We start from the raw sequence: 16,950 nt of genomic DNA on the forward strand, positions 1-16,950 counted from the left end.
AAACCTGGATTTTCTGTTTCTGACTTAAGTTTGGCAGCAAACATCTGATTATTCTGGTCTGATTGAACTCTGCCTGAGTGGTTAATCATTTCTTAGCCAGCCCCGGGGTTCTGGTTGTGGTGGAGGTCTAGCTGTTGTTTTCAGAGACCATTTTCCATGTAGCTCTACAACCTCTGGTCACTTTGCTTTCTTTGAACTGCAGCTGATTAAAGTCGGGCATAAGGACCCGTTCTACTGTCCTGTGGTCTATCGTCCACCTGATCCAAACAGTTCTTTCCTTCAGGAGTTTAGTGACTTTCTATCCTCCACTGTGAAGCTGTCCAGACTAGTGATTGTTGGTGATTTTAACATCCACGTTGATGATCCCTCTGATCACTTTGCCATGAATTTCTCCAGCCTGATGGACTTCTTCAGTTTTATCCAGCATGTTTCTGGCCCCACACACACCTGGGGACACACTCTGGACCTTGTTTTTACCCTGAGTCTAAATGCTGACAGTGTTTGTCCTGAGGACGTTTATATTTCAGATCACCATTGCATTTTCTTTAACTTGTCAGTTTCTGCGTCCCCACCTCCTGCTCGCCGTATGGTTAGTTCTCGTTTTCTTGATGAGAGCACAGCTAGCAATTTTTCTGCTGCTTTTGATCCACACAGTTCTTCTGATAACGACCCAAATTCCTTAACTTCTCAGTTTAACGAGCACTGCCTCTCCATTCTGGACAACATCTGTCCTGTCAGAACCAAATCAGTTCCTGCAGTGAACCCTACTCCCTGGTTTAATGACAGCCTTCGCAGCCTGAAGCGCCAATGCAGAAAAATTGAGCGTTTGTGGAAGAAAACCCATCTCCACGTCCATCTGCTGCACCTAAAGGATCTTCTGACATCCTTTAACTCTGCAGTCAGAGATGCTAGGGTTTCCTATTTTTCCAACCTGGTGTCCCAGAGCAAAGGGAACCCCAAGGTGCTGTTTAACACCATCAGCAGCATCGTCTCTCCTGCTTCTCCTAAAGCCTCCATCCACTCTGTTGCAGATAGTGAGAATGTTCTGTCTTTCTTTGTAGACAAAGTCAATAAGGTTAGATCTAGCATCTCTCCTTCAGCCTTATCGCTGCCTCTCCCGACTCCAACCAGGCCCATCATCCTAGATAGCTTTGCTCCTGTTTCTTTACCTGAGTTAACCAAACTAATTAACTCTATGAAGACCTCTGCATGCCCCCTCCACATCGTACCCCCATCAACTTCAGGGTTCTTTTCAAGATCCTGGTTCTGGTCTATAGGGCCTTACATGGACAAGCACCATCTTACATCGGTGATCTTCTTAGTCCCTACACCCCCAGCAGGTCCCTGAGGTCCAGTGACCAAAGCCTACTGGTTTTGCAGCGCACCAGGCTAAAGGTCAAAGGTGACAGATCATTTGCTGCTGTGGCCCCAGACTCAGGAACTCTCTCTCCCTGAGCCTGAGATCAGTGGACTCAGTGGTCTCCTTTAAAAAGCAGCTGAAGGCTGACTTGTTCAAAGTGGATTTTGTATGACCTTCTTCACCACTCTCTCTTTATTCTGCTCTCCCCACCTATTCCACCTTCCCCAGAATCCACTGATTTCCCTCCTTCCTATTCACTCTCTCTCTCTTTCTTAACATTTTTTAATCACAATTGTCTATTTTTGCTCATTTTAAATATATTTTTAACCACTTTCTAAATTATTTTTTATATTTTTTACATTTTTTGTTTTTGTGAAGCGCCTCGTGGTTTTTATCTTGAGAGGCGCTATAGAAAATATATTATCTTCTTCTTCTTCTATTCTGTTTGGTTATGAGTGAACCATCAGAACCATTAGTGAAGTTGAACCATTTGTTTCAGGCTGAATCTCAGAACTTGCTGTTTAAACAACTAGCTGGAACCTGATGTCTTAATGACTCTTTTAATCTCCTCATTCAGCTCAGAACATCCACTGAGCCTCTCAGGCCCAAACACAAGAAGTGGGTTATTGTGCAAAGCATTGTGGGTCAGAAGGCTCTCCAATCTAAAACATTATGATTTTGTTTCAGGGCGACTTTGCTCCTCAGAACATGATGCGATCCGTTGCCAGACAAATCTGTTCACAGATTGTGAATGGTGGGTGGTTCTGTCGACTAGTTCTCAAACCGTTGACCTGTTGCCATTTACTCGTAACATTTCTTTCTTTGTTTTAGACCAAATGTCTCGTGTCAGCACATTATTGAACCAGATCCCCAATGGCATGTACCGCAGCAATAATCCAGGTCCCCCTGGGCCTCCTGGAGCTCAGGGCAATCAGGGACCCCGAGGGGAACCGGGTCCAGCAGGAAGGAGTGGATTCCCTGGAAGCCCTGGTTTATCAGGCCAGCCAGGAGAGCGAGGTATATTTAAACTCAACTCAGTTTATTGTATAGCACCAAATGATAACAAGAATGGTCTCAAGGCACTTGACAAAGTAATATTATAATTGAACTTATCAGTGCATTGAGTTCAGTTCATTTAGTTTCCTATGTAGGAAAACCCATCCTAATCCTAACCCATCCTCATTCTAAGCATCTGTGCAAAGTTAGAATGTACAACTACTGGAAGTCACGTGACTCTGTGCTACCTTCAGGTCCTGCAGGAGAGAAAGGTGACCGAGGAGTTCCTGGAGTTGGACAGAAAGGACCAAGGGGGCCTCCAGGTACAAGTCCACATTACCTGGTTTACAACAGGTCCAGTCTTAACTAGTTAACTAGTTAAGAGCTGCTGACAGTTAGCTTGGTGGGGAAGCTAACTGGAACCTGGCACACATTTGTGTTTGAATAGCGGTTGGAAATGGATGGATGGATGGATGGATAATCTAAAAATAGCATTGGTCTTTATGGTGTCATTCTGTTGTGGAATCTCAGAGAAAGCTAAAGCTGGTTCCAATTTCTACTCACCAATTGGAAGCCCCTCCATCTCAAGACCCTCACAGACCCCTTCTGGACCCCCCGCAGTTTGCCTACAGAGCCAACATCTGTAGATGATGCCATCAACATGGCTCTACACTTCATCTTGCAGCATCTGGACTCCCCGGGTACCTGCGCCAGGATCCTGTTGGTGGACTTCAGCTCTGCCTTCAGCACAGTCCTCCCAGACTTTCTCCAAGTCAAACTGTCCCAGATGAACGTGAACAGGAAGCAGCATGTTAGGATGGGGAAGAATGTTTCTGACCTGCAGACCATCAGCAACGGTTCCCCTCAGGGCTGTGTCCTCTCCCCTCTGATCTTGTACACCAACAGCTGCACCTCCAACACAAGTCTGTCAGGCTTATCAAGTTTGCAGACGACACCACCATCATTGGACTCATCTCTGACGGGGATGAGTCTGCCTACAGAAGGAGGTGAAACAGCTGGTGTCCTGGTGCTAAACACCCAGAAGACAGCGGAGGTTGGTGTGGACTTTAGGAAGCACACAGCACCCCCCCCCCTCCCCCCCCCCTCCCATAACCTTGTCTGACCCTCCCATCATGATGGTGGACTCATGTCGCTTCCTGGACAACACCATCACCCAGGACCTCAAGTGGGAGCCCACCATCGCCTCCATCATAAAAAAGGCCCAGCAGCGGATGTACTTCCTGTGTGCGCAGACCTACACAAATAGCATTGGATGTTTTTTTAAATAAATTTTAGCTTATCAAGCCATACAGCCAAATTGTGCTGATCTACACCCCCTTGTGTGAAGATCTCCATGCGATCCAGGGGTTAGGATGTTGAGATGGACACTTCCGGTGCCATGGACCTCTGATACCTGAACTTGTAGCCAGCTCAGAATATGACCCTTCTAGTCTGGGTTATCTTCACGTGACAACAGGAAGCTGCAGCTGAGGCTGTTCGGTGGCTCTTAAGAGCCTTTGTGTCTGACATCACTTCCACGTGTTGCAGAGACGCTTTGACCTTGGAGTCAAAAGATAGGATGGGTCCAAATGCTTGCTCTCCGGTCGGCTGAACCGGGTTGCAGTGGGAAAACCAACTAGCTCAAGAAGGAATTCCTGTATTTATCAACTTTTGTTTATAAATTTGCTAAATCAGAATTTAAGAGGCGTTACCAAAATACCTCAGAAAGTCACACCTTTCCTCAGATCCTCAGAGGTTAACCCTCGGTGTGAAGTGAATGCAGAGGTGGAAAGTAACGAATTACATTTACTCACGTTACTGTAATTGAGTTGCTTTTATGTGTATTTATACTTTTTAAGTCATTTTTAAAATGTGTACTTTTACTTTTAGTTGAGTACGTTTTTTTAAAAGAATTGTAATTCGCTACATTTTAAATCTTATCCGTTACTGAATAAAAATAAATTGTAGGCTTAATACATTAAAATATCACGTGTCGCAGCATCGGAACAGAAAGAGACACCTGCATGAGCGCCGCGTCTAAACCGTGGGGGCGTGTGTGTACACTTTTGATAATGAGGACAAGCAGCCATTTGTTTGGCGCTCATAACAAGCGGATTCTCAGCGTTTTACTCATAAAACAGAAGACCTGCAGGCCTCTGTGAGTTAAAACATCCTGATACTGTTCAGGTGTAAACATTGTGCTCCAGCCCTGTGTTTGAACTCAGAAGTTGCTTCTTGATGCCACAGATATGTGATGATTTAGCTTGTTTCTTTATTTTACAATAAGAGATTAAAGTATTACAAAAGCAGTTCAGTGTAGTTAAATTAGTCATGATGTGTGTGTGTGTGTGTGTGTGTGTGTGCGTGCGTGCGTGCGTGTGTGTGTGTGTGTGTGTGTCTATGTTTATGTTTATATATTTAGCAGACGTTTTTGTCCAAAGCGACTTACAAGTGATAATCGGCATGTTGCCCTTGAGGCTAACAACAACAATAACAACAACAACTTGACATCAATCATGGAGAGTAGGGAACAAGGAGTGGACAGTAAAGAGTGGGGACGGGAGCAGGGAGGGTGCTAGTTTAGAAGATGCTCTCTGAAGAGCAGGGTCTTCAGGAGTTTCTTGAAAATTGAAAAGGAAGCCCCTGTTCTGGTAGTGCTTGGAAGGTCATTCCACATTTGTGGAACGATGCATGAGAAGAGTCTGGATTGTCCTGAGCGTGGTGTAGGCACTGCTAGCCGACGATCCTGTGATGACTGGAGCAGCCGGGCCGAGACATAAGCCTTTGCAAGGGGATTCAAGTAGATGGGAGCCGTACCATCTCGGACTTTGTATGCTAGTGTTAGCAATTTGAATTTGATGCGTGCAGCTAGCGGTAGCCAGTGGAGCTCAATGAACAGAGGGGTGACGTGTGCTCTTTTTGGCTGATTGAAGACCAGACGCGCCGCTGCGTTATGGACCATTTGAAGAGGTCTCACAGTCCAGGCTGGAAGACCAGGTAGAAGGGCATTGCAATAATCGAGGCGGGAGATGACAGTAGATTGCACCAGGAGCTGGGTGGCATGTTGTGTTAGGTATGGTCTGATCTTTTGTATGTTATACAGCGCAACGTGGCATTAACGAACAACAGAGGCAACGTGATCTTTTAAAGGTCAGACGTTCATCGATCACAACACCCAGATTTCGAACTGCCTTTGAAGGAGCCAGAGATAGGAAGTCATTTTGGATTGAGATATTGTGCTGTATGGATGGTTTTGCTGGGATGACAAGTAGTTCAGTTTTAGAGAGGTTGAGTTGGAGATGGTGGGATTTCATCCATTTTGATATGTCAGAGAGAGAGTTTGATATTCGTGCAGGGACAGTGTGGTTGTCCACTGGAAATGACAGATAGAGCTGGGTGTTGTCTGCATAGCAGTGGTAGGAGGCGCCATGTGATCGATTGATCTCACCCAGTGAGGTGGTGTACATGACAAAGAGAAGAGGTCCTAGTACAGAGCCCTGGGGGTCTCCTGTGGCAAGCTGTTGCACGGAAGAGGATTGTCCAAGCCAAGGTACACTGAATGATTGTCCTGTGAGGTACAATTCAAACCAGTCGTGTGCTTTCTTTGTGATGCCCATGCTAGAGAGTGTGGACAAAAGGAAGCCATGGTTGAATGTCAAATGCAGCCGATAAGTCGAGCAGGATAAGCACTGAGGATTTGGCAGTCGCTCTAGCTTCTTTTAAGGATTCTGTCACACTGTGTGTGTGTGTGTGTGTGTGTGTGTGTGTGTGTGTGTGTGTGTGTGTGTGTGTGTGTGTGTGTGTGTGTGTGTGTGTGTGTGTGTGTGTGTGTGTGTGTGTGTGTGTGTGTGTGTGTGTGTGTGTGCGTGCGTGCACACACGAGCAAATTGTGAACTGGCGTTGTGATTTAGCACTACTTAGATGTAGCCATCCTTACGCTGACAAAAATGTAACTAAGTAACATTTACTTTGATTACATTTATTTACAATACTTTTTACTTTTACTTGAGTAAAAATTTATCAAAGTATTGGTACTTGTACTTAAGTAGGTAATTTTAGTACTCTTTCCACCTCTGAGTGACTGTTAGAACATTAGTTTTAATATTATGATGTACTGTATGAGTATACTAATAGATGAACTTGTTAACTCAACAAACACTGATCTGGTGTGGTTTCAGATCTGAAATGAATCGTTGCAGGAAAATTTTTCATTTTAACACATCATTGATTAAAGCACACATTATTCACACACTTTGGGATTTAACCATCTTCATTCAACACATTTGATTATAAAAACCCACTGTCTTTATGCGTAACCCTGCGAGGAAAGTTGACCATTGAGCAGGATTGATGGTTTATCCCTTGGGTCCGTGTGGCTGGGGTGAGGTGGTGCTCACTCCTCACCCCTGCCACATGGACCCAAGGGATAAACCATCAACCCTACTCATTGGTCAACTTTCCTCGCGGGGTCACACCCATTAGGACAGTGGGAGGGTTAAAGTTGCAAAGTAATTTATGATTCAAAGAAGATGAACTTTATTCAGAGTGAAAGTCAAAGGTCTCGTCTTCTGCATGAGACTTTTGTTCCAGCCAAGATAAGGTATCTGGGAATTATCGCGTCTCCTTATCCGGTGACGAGGCCTTGTGCGGTGTTTCTTGTTTGGAGGCCAGACAGATGGGATGTTTGTGTCTGCAAAATAAAAGTTCATTTCTGTACATTTTTTATGTAAATGCTCCTTTGGGTACGCTACAACTCTCTTGTTTATATTAGCCATAGCTGTATATTAATATTTTATTGTGATTATTTCATATTCTTATTCTTATTTTTGCACCAAGTACTGCAGCAATTTCCTAATGTAGTGAACCTGTTCACACATATGGTAACAAAACCCTTCTGACTCTGGTCCTGCAGCCACGTCTCAGTGAAACGTAGGATACTGTATTCCCGGTATTCTAGCTTGGTCCTCATCAGCGCTACAAGCTCATTCACTTTGTTTTCAGGAGATTTCAGAAGTGGTTATTTAAACCTCCTCAAATCTCCACTGTGCTCCCGTTCTAGATCCATGGCTTCTCTTCTTTAAATAATTTGGGTTTTATTTGAGTGAATGAGATGTCACTTAACAGTTTCCACTTGTGAGCAAGTCTCTCATTATGGTTAATGCATCAAAGCAAGTGACCAAAATGTTTCTTAAGTGTTCAAATGTCATTAAAAAATCCTCTAAATGGCTCAGCACCCAACCCAGAATGATATCTTCATCCATAGCACTGTTGTTGGATCTCAACAGTCAGATGTAAATAACACCAGATGTCATTAATTCAGTTAGAGTCTGACGAGTCTCTGACTTTCGTAACAACCTTAAAGGTTGCTTTTGTTTTTTAAACATATCAAGAAGAAACCTGTACTAATTCTGAGTGTTCCAATAGAAATGCAGCCTCTGATTTTCCCACCAGGTCTTCCAGGAGAGAGCAGGATGGGACCTCCAGGCCCTTCCGGTTCCGCTGGACCTCGTGGCCCACCTGGCCGTCCAGGCTTCACAGGAGTCCGCGGCCCTCCTGGACCTCCTGGATACTGCGACTCCTCTCAGTGTGTTGGCATTCCCTACAATGGCCAGGGATATATTGGTAAGAGGGCTGGAGTTTTATCTCACAGGAGTTTGGGTCCAGGATTAAGTCCGATTAGGTTATAATCAATACTGTGGTAACTTGCGATCAACAGCTAGTTTAACTGGAGATCATATCAGTGTAATGGTAAAGGTGTGGTTCACTCATGTAGTCAATACATTTCCAGTGGTCTTTAGTAGAAATGAATGCCTTGGAAGTTGTACTCAGGGTACCAAAAGCTCTGGTGCACCTATTTCAGGATCTAGAACAGGGGTGTCGTGCCGCTATCCTGCATCTTTTTGTTGTTTCCCTGTTCCAACACAGTTGATTCGCCTGTGCAGCAGCTCATCAGGCTCTCCAGAAGCCTGTTAATCACCTGCTGATTGAAATCATGTGTGTTGAAGCAGGGAAAACACTCAATCGTGTTGAATAGCAAACCTCAAGGACCGGAGTTTGAAACCTGTGATCTAGAAGATTACCAGATCAAAGGAGGGCTTAACGTGACAGGATTTGAAGTCTTAAACCTAATTTGTACTTCTCCGTCTGCGTCGGGATGGAGACACGCAACGCCATTATCCGCCCTTGTGAGCTTGCTGGAGAGCCCTTGCAAGGACGGACAGAGTCGAGCTCTCTTTTCTAAACATCCGTCCGTCGAGACAGAGACCACAAGCTTGCGACTGGTCATCTACAGCGCCACCATTGTGCCCTCAAAAACATAAAGAGCCGACGATATCAAGAGGCAGACGAGGAGCAGCTTGAAGAATACCTCATGGAAAACCCTTAAAAACATGAATGTTTTATTCCCCTGTGACTGGATGAGTGAAATGCAAGAAAGCGTTTGATTCGTGGACGGAAATGACGGCAAACGTGGGTTTAGAGGTAGCGAGCGCATGAAGAGATGGAGGATGAGGGAAAAATGTGTCCGTGTTAAAAAGTCTCTTAAATTCAAAAAACACAATATAAACACACTACCTTGGACCGGATACATGACAGGATACCCCAGAACAGCGCTGCGCCCTCTGGTGTCCTGGCGGGGAATTGCTTTGCAACACTCCCCAGGAGACGGAGAAGTATGAGGGTGAATTACGTGCATGTCTCTTCCTGGTGGAGCTGACGCAGAAGTACAAGTTAGGCTTTACTTCCTGACATTTGGACATCTCTCTTCTGCTTGGCTAACAGCAACACAATTCTACCACTGACTCTGTGGGTGTTTCTCAATGCCAAGGAACCTCGCCTTGATGTCTTGACCCCACCCCGGTTACCTAGGAGATACGTCATCAGGAGCCGCCAAGACATGTTCCAATGTTCATGTTCTACCGAGGCGTGTGTTTTCCGTTTGTTAGCCATTTAGCTAGCTGAGCAAGGATAAACGGGACGTGTCTCGTAGCTTAGCCTTGGTCAAAAATTTCCCAGAATACACCGTGGTATTTTCAAAAGGACGGCGGATCAGAAGCCGGCAGCTACTTCTGGGACAATTTATCTATGGTTGGTTAGTTGCTTAGTAGTTGCAGCTTCGGTGGCTAGCGGGTAGTAACTCACTTATATTTTTAACTTAATAAACATATACACAATTTAAAAAGTAAAAGTCTCTTTATATATTTGCAATGAAACTAATATGTATTAATTGTATAGTTGTCTCCCGTGTCACGTGACGTTACGTGACCAACATGGAAGCCGTGGTCACGTGATGCAAACCTGTTCCATTTAACCGTTTTCTTTGACCAAGGAAGGACTGTGTCCTTGTAAGCAAGAAGAAGAAGAAAATTTCATTTCTATAGTGCCTCTCAAGATAAAAATCATGAGGCGCTTCACAAAAACAAAAAATTTAAAAATATAAAAAAGCATTTAGAAGATGTTTAAAAATATATTTAAAATGAGCAAAAACAGACAATTGTGATAAAAAATGTTAAGAAAGAGAGAGAGAATAGGAAAGATGTTTGCTGTCAAACTTCAGTCAGAAACAGAAAATCCAGATTTTTAGAGAGAATTGGATCATTGAGCAAGAAGGTCTTATTGTTAACAGAGCGGGTATTTAATAGAGCCATGCTGAGTGAGGTGGAGGAATCAGAAACTACAGAAACAGCTGGAGTTAGTGGACGTAAATTAGCAGGGTTAGATCCACGGTGTTTATAAAAACCACTTATGGAGGGAACAGGAGGAGAAGCCACTGAGGAATGAGGATAAACCGACCTTAAAAAACTTGGACGGATGAACCGCGCTGCAACGCGGCCTGGCGGGAATGCGGAAGTGGCGCTCAAGTCGCCAAATAAAGGACAAGAAGCTAGAAGATCGCCCCGATGTTTACTAGATAAACCACACTTTAAGAGAAGTCTTATTCCCACCTGGATTCCTGCTCGTTTACCTCTTTTCCTCCGACGTTTTCCCGTGACCGGACAAACATAGCTGGAGGTGCGTAGCTCGTGATCGTCGTTCGCCTCCGGGCCAGTGCGCCGCTCAGGTAGACAAAAAGGATGGTACGTCCTCGGTGCATCTTGGGCGATCGTGAACGAACGGAAGGACAAAAGAGTCTGGCGATCATAGGACATGGTAGCAGGGACACTACTGAATAGGATCGCAGATAGGAGCAAGGTGGAAAAGAGGTGGTTAGTGGAGAAAAGTTTGAAAAAGTGGCCGGTGACTGCGGCTAAGCCAAGCACAGGCGCCATCTTGTTTTAAAATATATCTAAAATGAGCAAAAATAGACAATTGTGATTAAGAAAATGTTAAGAAAGAGAGAGAGTGAATAGGAAAGAGGGAAATCAGTGAATCCTGAGGAAGGTGGAATAGGTGGGGAGAGCAGAATAAAGAGAGAGTAGTGAAGAAGGTCATACAAAAGCCAGCTTGAACAAGTGAGTCTTCAGCTGCTTTTTAAAGGAGACCACTGAGTCCACTGATCTCAGGCTCAGGGGGAGAGAGTTCCAGAGTCTGGGGGCCACAGCAGCAAATGATCTGTCACCTTTGGTCTTTAGCCTGGTGCGCTGCACAACCAGTAGGCTTTGGTCACTGGACCTCAGGGACCTGCTGGGGGTGTAGGGACTAAGAAGATCACCAATGTAAGATGGTGCTTGTCCATGTAAGGCCCTATAGACTAGAACCAGGATCTTGAAATGAACCCTGAAGTTGACTGGCAGCCAGTGAAGCTGGAGGAGAAGCGGGGTGATGTGGGTGTGTTTGGAGGACTTGGTCAGATGCCGAGCACAGGCGTTCTGAACCATCTGTAGACGGTTCAGGGAGGTTCTGCTCAGACACGTGAAAAGAGAGTTACAGTAGTCTAAGCGTAAGGAGATGAAGGTGTAGAGAACAGTCTTCCCCATTGTGAGTCCAGAAGGGTGATTCATGATTGTTAGTGACAGTGTGACGTAGATCTGTCAGGATTTTCTATCCTAGAGTTTCACCGTCTGTTTTCTATCAGAAGCTAATGCAGGAGATAGGTGTAGGAGAGTATTCTCATGTTCAGCCTGCATGAAACACTCAGAGTGACCCGTTAGAATCAGAGATAAGCATTAAAACATGTTTTTCAGTGAATCACACCTTTAACTATGAGGTAGCTAGTGAGCAATACCAAAGTAATAAATAATAACTACAAGGTAATCAGTAATCAATACCAAGGTGATCAGCGGTCAAGTATGAAGCAAACAGTGATCAATACCATGGTAATTGGTGATCAGTGATGTAAGTGTTGATGAATATTGAGGAAATTAGTCATTATAAATTAATAATAATCAACTCATCAGGTTTCATACAGGATCAGGTTATGAACCATTTTGATAAAGTGTTGGTGTGGAATCAAACTAACAGCTGATTAGGATAGATGCAGATGGTGCCGGTTCTGCAGACGGAGCCGGTTCTGCAGACGGAGCTGGTTCTGCAGATGGAGCCAGTTCTGAAGATGGAGCCGGTTCTGCATATGGAGGTGGTTCTGCAGACGGAGGTGGTGCTGCAGATGGATCTGGTTCTCTAGATGGAGCTGGTTCTGCAGACGGAGGTGGTTCTGCAGATGGAGGTGGTTCTGCAGACGGAGGTGGTTCTGCAGGCGGAGGTGGTTCTGCAGATGGATCTGGTTCTCTAGATGGAGCTGGTTCTGCAGACGGAGGTGGTTCTGCAGACGGAGGTGGTTCTGCAGACGGAGGTGGTTCTGCAGGCGGAGGTGGTTCTGCAGATGGATCTGGTTCTCTAGATGGAGCTGGTTCTGCAGACGGAGGTGGTTCTGCAGATGGAGGTGGTTCTGCAGATGGATCTGGTTCTCTAGATGGAGCTGGTTCTGCAGACGGAGGTGGTTCTGCAGATGGAGCTGGTTCTGCAGACGGAGATGGTTCTGCAGACGGAGGTGGTTCTGCAGACGGAGGTGGTTCTGCAGGCGGAGGTGGTTCTGCAGACAGAGGTGGTTCTGCAGATGGAGGTGGTTCTGCAGACAGAGGTGGTTCTGCAGACGGAGGTGGTTCTGCAGACAGAGGTGGTTCTGCAGACGGAGGTGGTTCTGCAGACGGAGGTGGTGCTGCAGATGGAGCTGGTTCTGCAGATGGAGCCAGTTCTGAAGATGGAGCCGGTTCTGCATATGGAGGTGGTTCTGCAGATGGATCTGGTTCTGCAGACGGAGGTGGTTCTGCAGACGGAGGTGGTTCTGCAGATGGATCTGGTTCTCTAGATGGAGCTGGTTCTGCAGACGGAGGTGGTTCTGCAGATGGAGCTGGTTCTGCAGACGGAGGTGGTTCTGCAGACGGAGGTGGTTCTGCAGACAGAGGTGGTTCTGCAGATGGAGCTGGTTCTGCAGATGGATCTGGTTCTGCAGACGGAGGTGGTTCTGCAGATGGAGCTGGTTCTGCAGATGGATCTGGTTCTCTAGATGGAGCTGGTTCTGCAGACGGAGGTGGTTCTGCAGACGGAGGTGGTTCTGCAGACAGAGGTGGTTCTGCAGATGGAGCTGGTTCTGCAGATGGATCTGGTTCTGCAGACGGAGGTGGTTCTGCAGATGGAGCTGGTTCTGCAGATGGATCTGGTTCTCTCTAGATGGAGCTGGTTCTGCAGACGGAGGTGGTTCTGCAGACGGAGGTGGTTCTGCAGACGGAGGTGGTTCTGCAGACAGAGGTGTTTCTAGAACATTCAAAGTGCTTTAATTGATGAAAAGGAAAACCAAAAACAGTGAAAGAACAACCGTCTATAGTTTGTGACGGTGGCATCATTATTAATCAGAGGCTGTTCTAAAGATTCTCCATAGATAAAGGTGCTTCCATAGGCAGTTGTTGGTGTTGCTAACTGATCCTAATTGTTGTGGTGTTCTGGTTCTGGTTCTGGTTGGCTTTTAGTTTGACTCTTGACCAGAATGGTGTGTCTACTATAGATAAGATCTGAACTGCTTCACTGAGCATCATGCTAAATTGTACCATTTTGTACCCTTTGAACTTTTGGTTAGGGCTAATGGATCCTGGACCCAGACTCTAAAGCTAATGCATGAATGGACCTTGTAGTGACTGACCCCTTCCATCCTGTCTGACCCGTTCCAGGTTCTCCGTAGTACAGTTCTAATGCTGCCTGCGCTGCGCTGCTTTCACTGACTCCACCACAAACAAAAACATTTATTCACATTCTCTTGAGCTGTTAAAGGAAGCCGCCAAAGGAAACAACTAACAGCACAACAGAGAGGAGGTGTACTAACTGCAGCAGCGCTGATGGTACCGACCCATTGGGTTCTGTGGAGGAGCATGCAACAAAAACAACAAATACTAACAAAAGGTGGATGTATATACACATTGTAATGATAAATACTCTCTTAACTGTAAACCAGCTACTGATCAGAACCAAACTGACTCAGCCTGGATGCTCACATTCACGTCCAAAACTCAGACTTTATCTGGACTTCTCAAGCGGGTTGCTGGGAGACCTGGTCATTGACTCCATTGATTACCTTGTTGTGTCATGTGAAGAGGTAACCTGACTAACGTTTGCCACCTGGGGGCTTGTCCGCTGATTCTCACAGCTGTTTGTCTCATTATTAGTTTTAATGGTGTGTGAGCCACTGAGGGAACACCTTCTTTTAGACGCAGCAGTAGAACGCCTCCACAGATCAAACCCATGCAGACCATCAGAGCCAGGTTCCAGTTTCGCTGTTAAGGTTAAGTTAGCCTTTCAGGAAGTCTTGGTGCTGTTATGGTTTCACTTTCTTCACGACATCTAAAGAGATTTTAATTTCAGCACAGCTCTCAATCTGTGCTCTCAAAGATGAGAATGTCAGAAACGTTTAATCATCACCAGAACATCACAAACAAAAATGCACTTTAACATGTGGACTGAGTTATTAATGCTTTTTCTTAAGGTTTGAGTATTTATGCGGAGCTCTCGTAATAGAGATGGCACAGATGTAGCTCTGGCGGTCACGCCCCCTGTGGTCACGCCCCCTGCAGCCACGCCCCTGACATTTGTTAACACCTACAGTGGTGCTTCATCTGCTAACATCTCTGCTTGTGCATGCTGAAACTCTTGAGAGTGAAAGTTTTCCAGTGACTCTTCAACAACCCAAACACTATCTTTGAGCAGGAACCCGGGTCATCCCAGTCCACGAGGAGGACCCTCTGCTACAGAACCAGCGTCGAAAGAGGTCGCTACCACGAAGGGCGTCTGACAGACACACATCATAAGATCAGTCGAGTGTTTGTGAATATTTGTTTTTGGAGCGTCTGGACGGTGTTTTGATCAAGCCTGTGAGCCTGTAACATATTTGCATCAAATTGAAAGGAAGCACTCGTAGAGCTTCACTATCAGATGCTTTCATTGTGTATCTCCAGATTTTACATTTACCCGTTTGACTTCATTCTGTCCCAGCCTCGTGTACCAAGGGGGGAATCTCCTGTTTGTGGTGTTTTAACTTCCTGTGTTTGTTTCATTAAGTTTGAATCTGTTCCTCAGTTTCTGGTCATTCTGACCTCACATTGTTCCAGCTGCAGTTTGTCAATTCCACAGCCTCATTTCTTATTTATTTCAGGAAACAGAAGAGGCATTTTTCAATAAAACTACTGAAAATCTTAACTTGTTTCTGTGTTTGTGCCTGTGGTGGGTGGATGGATGGATGGATGGATGGATGGATGGATTGATTTAAAAACGGGTAAAAAGATAGATGTTTTTTCCTGTCAGTGTATGCGTCTTTTGGAAAATGTAGGCACATATCTTTTCTTTGACGCATTTGCTCTGCTGCTTGCTGGAGCTACACAGGGAAGGGGCAGGTCTGCTGATGCAGCTGGAAAACCAGTACGCAAGAATAAGGCAAACAAAAAATCACCTTCACAATATACTTGGCAGTGATCCACTGTCACAAAGATTAACTCAGGGGCGGAGTTTGGGGGTAGAACATTACGACTCGTATTACTGCTCTGATTGTTCCAGCTGGAGACCAGTAAGAAACTGGACAGAAATATGTCATAAATGACGTGTACAGCCATTTCATCCTAAACTCCCAAAACCAACAATACTTACTAAAAGGATTAATCAACATTTTTGTTTCTGCCCCCGTTGGGCTGAACTCAAAGATCAGAGACTTCTTCTCAGATCTGGATCACAAATCCGTCTAATGTGGCAAGAAATGTGAAAAGTTCACTTCAGGTTAGGTTGTGACTCATAATAATGAACCTCAGTATCATGACTGTGTATAAAACAGAACGCTGATGTTGAAAAGCACCAGTAGAAGTTTTTCTTTGATGTGCAGATGTTTAAAACACACGAGCAACAGCTTTGGCATATTTTAGTTCAGACTCTAAAGTTGTTCATCTGACAGCTGGACAGTCTCTTCCAGATGCTCCATCAGGAGGTAGTCACACTTTTAACGTCTGAAATACCTGAATTCTGTTCAAACGAATAGTTCAGAGTTTTAAACAAACAACTCTGGGTTAGTGTTGAATCTTTTTCTCTCTGGATGAAGAACGCTCAGCTCGCTGACTCAGCAGCTGCAAAAGGCTTCAGATCAAATAGTTTCAGTCTGACATCAAAACAGGCTCAGAGGAGCAAGCTGAATATTCTGGAAGCAAGTTTCATGTCAGTCAGATGGAAAATGCCAGTGAAAATCTAAAAGTCTAAAAACATTTAGAATTTATCACAAAGTGAAAAAAGAACAGAAACACAGAAAACTCAAACAAAATCATCTAAACATGTAACCATGTAGGAGACACTAAGGAAACAGCCGGGTTTATAACAGCTTAGACACATCCAACACCATTTCTGTAGAGCTGTTAGACTCCTCGCAGTTCAAAGGTACATACCGTACCAAGAGATCCTCAGACTTTATTAAATCTTCTCTCTGCTAGATGGAACCCCTCTCTAGCAGTTGGCTGGATAATAATGGGCCTGTCAAAGTTGTTTACTGTATATGCAAACAACTCCTTTATTCTGTTGTGGCATAGCAATAGAGATTCGGCCAGGAAGTAGTCAGGGACAAACCAGAGGAAATCAGTGTAGGTTGGATAGAACAGTCTGAAAATGAAAAGTTTTAAAATATAGAGACATTTGTCACAAACTTCAACCAGCAGAGAGAATGCCAGCAGAATCTGAACATCTACTACTTCCTGGTCGGTAACAAGATGGCGCCCGAGCTTGGTTTAGCTGTGGTCACCGGCCACTTCTTCAAACTTTTCTCTACTAACCTCCTCCTTTCTACCTTGCTTCTGTCTGCGGGGCTATTCGGTGGTGTCCTGGCTACCATCTCCTATGATCACCAGACTCCTTTGTCCTTCCATTCATCTGCGATCGCCCAAGACGCACCAAGGATTCACCTCCCTGTTTGTTTACGTGAGCAATACACTGGCACAGAGCCAACGCTGACTCCTACCTAAAGGCCTCCAGCGATGTTTATCTGGTCCCGGGAAAATGTCGGAGGAAAAGAGGTAAACGAGCAGGAATCCAGGAGAGAATAAGACTTCTCTTAAAGCGTGGTTTATCGAGTAAACATCGGCGTGCTCTATTAGCTTCTTTTCGTTTGTTTGGTGGCCTGAGCATCACTTCCGTATTCCCAT

The 16,950-nt window shown here is 45.1% G+C and overlaps 1 protein-coding gene across 7 annotated transcripts in view; it reads left to right on the forward strand.

Moving 5' to 3' along the window:
- The window catches only part of col12a1b (collagen, type XII, alpha 1b), a 126,175-nt gene extending 111,353 nt beyond the window's left edge, over positions 1-14,822 (forward strand). For 6 of the 7 annotated variants that reach the window (XM_070544698.1, XM_070544720.1, XM_070544682.1 and 3 more), the window contains 5 exons: positions 2,048-2,114; positions 2,192-2,377; positions 2,611-2,679; positions 7,808-7,978; positions 14,489-14,822. In XM_070544698.1, coding sequence (XP_070400799.1) covers positions 2,048-2,114; positions 2,192-2,377; positions 2,611-2,679; positions 7,808-7,978; positions 14,489-14,589 — 594 coding nt within the window. In that variant the 3' untranslated portion in view covers positions 14,590-14,822. Of the gene's footprint in view, positions 1-2,047; positions 2,115-2,191; positions 2,378-2,610; positions 2,680-7,807; positions 7,979-13,458; positions 13,693-14,488 lie in introns of those variants that run through there. The other variant, XM_070544695.1, reaches the window with a different exon arrangement.
- Positions 14,823-16,950: the final 2,128 nt, after the last annotated feature.

Source organism: Nothobranchius furzeri, chromosome 2 (genome assembly GCF_043380555.1).
Source record: "Nothobranchius furzeri strain GRZ-AD chromosome 2, NfurGRZ-RIMD1, whole genome shotgun sequence".
NCBI lineage: Eukaryota > Metazoa > Chordata > Actinopteri > Cyprinodontiformes > Nothobranchiidae > Nothobranchius > Nothobranchius furzeri.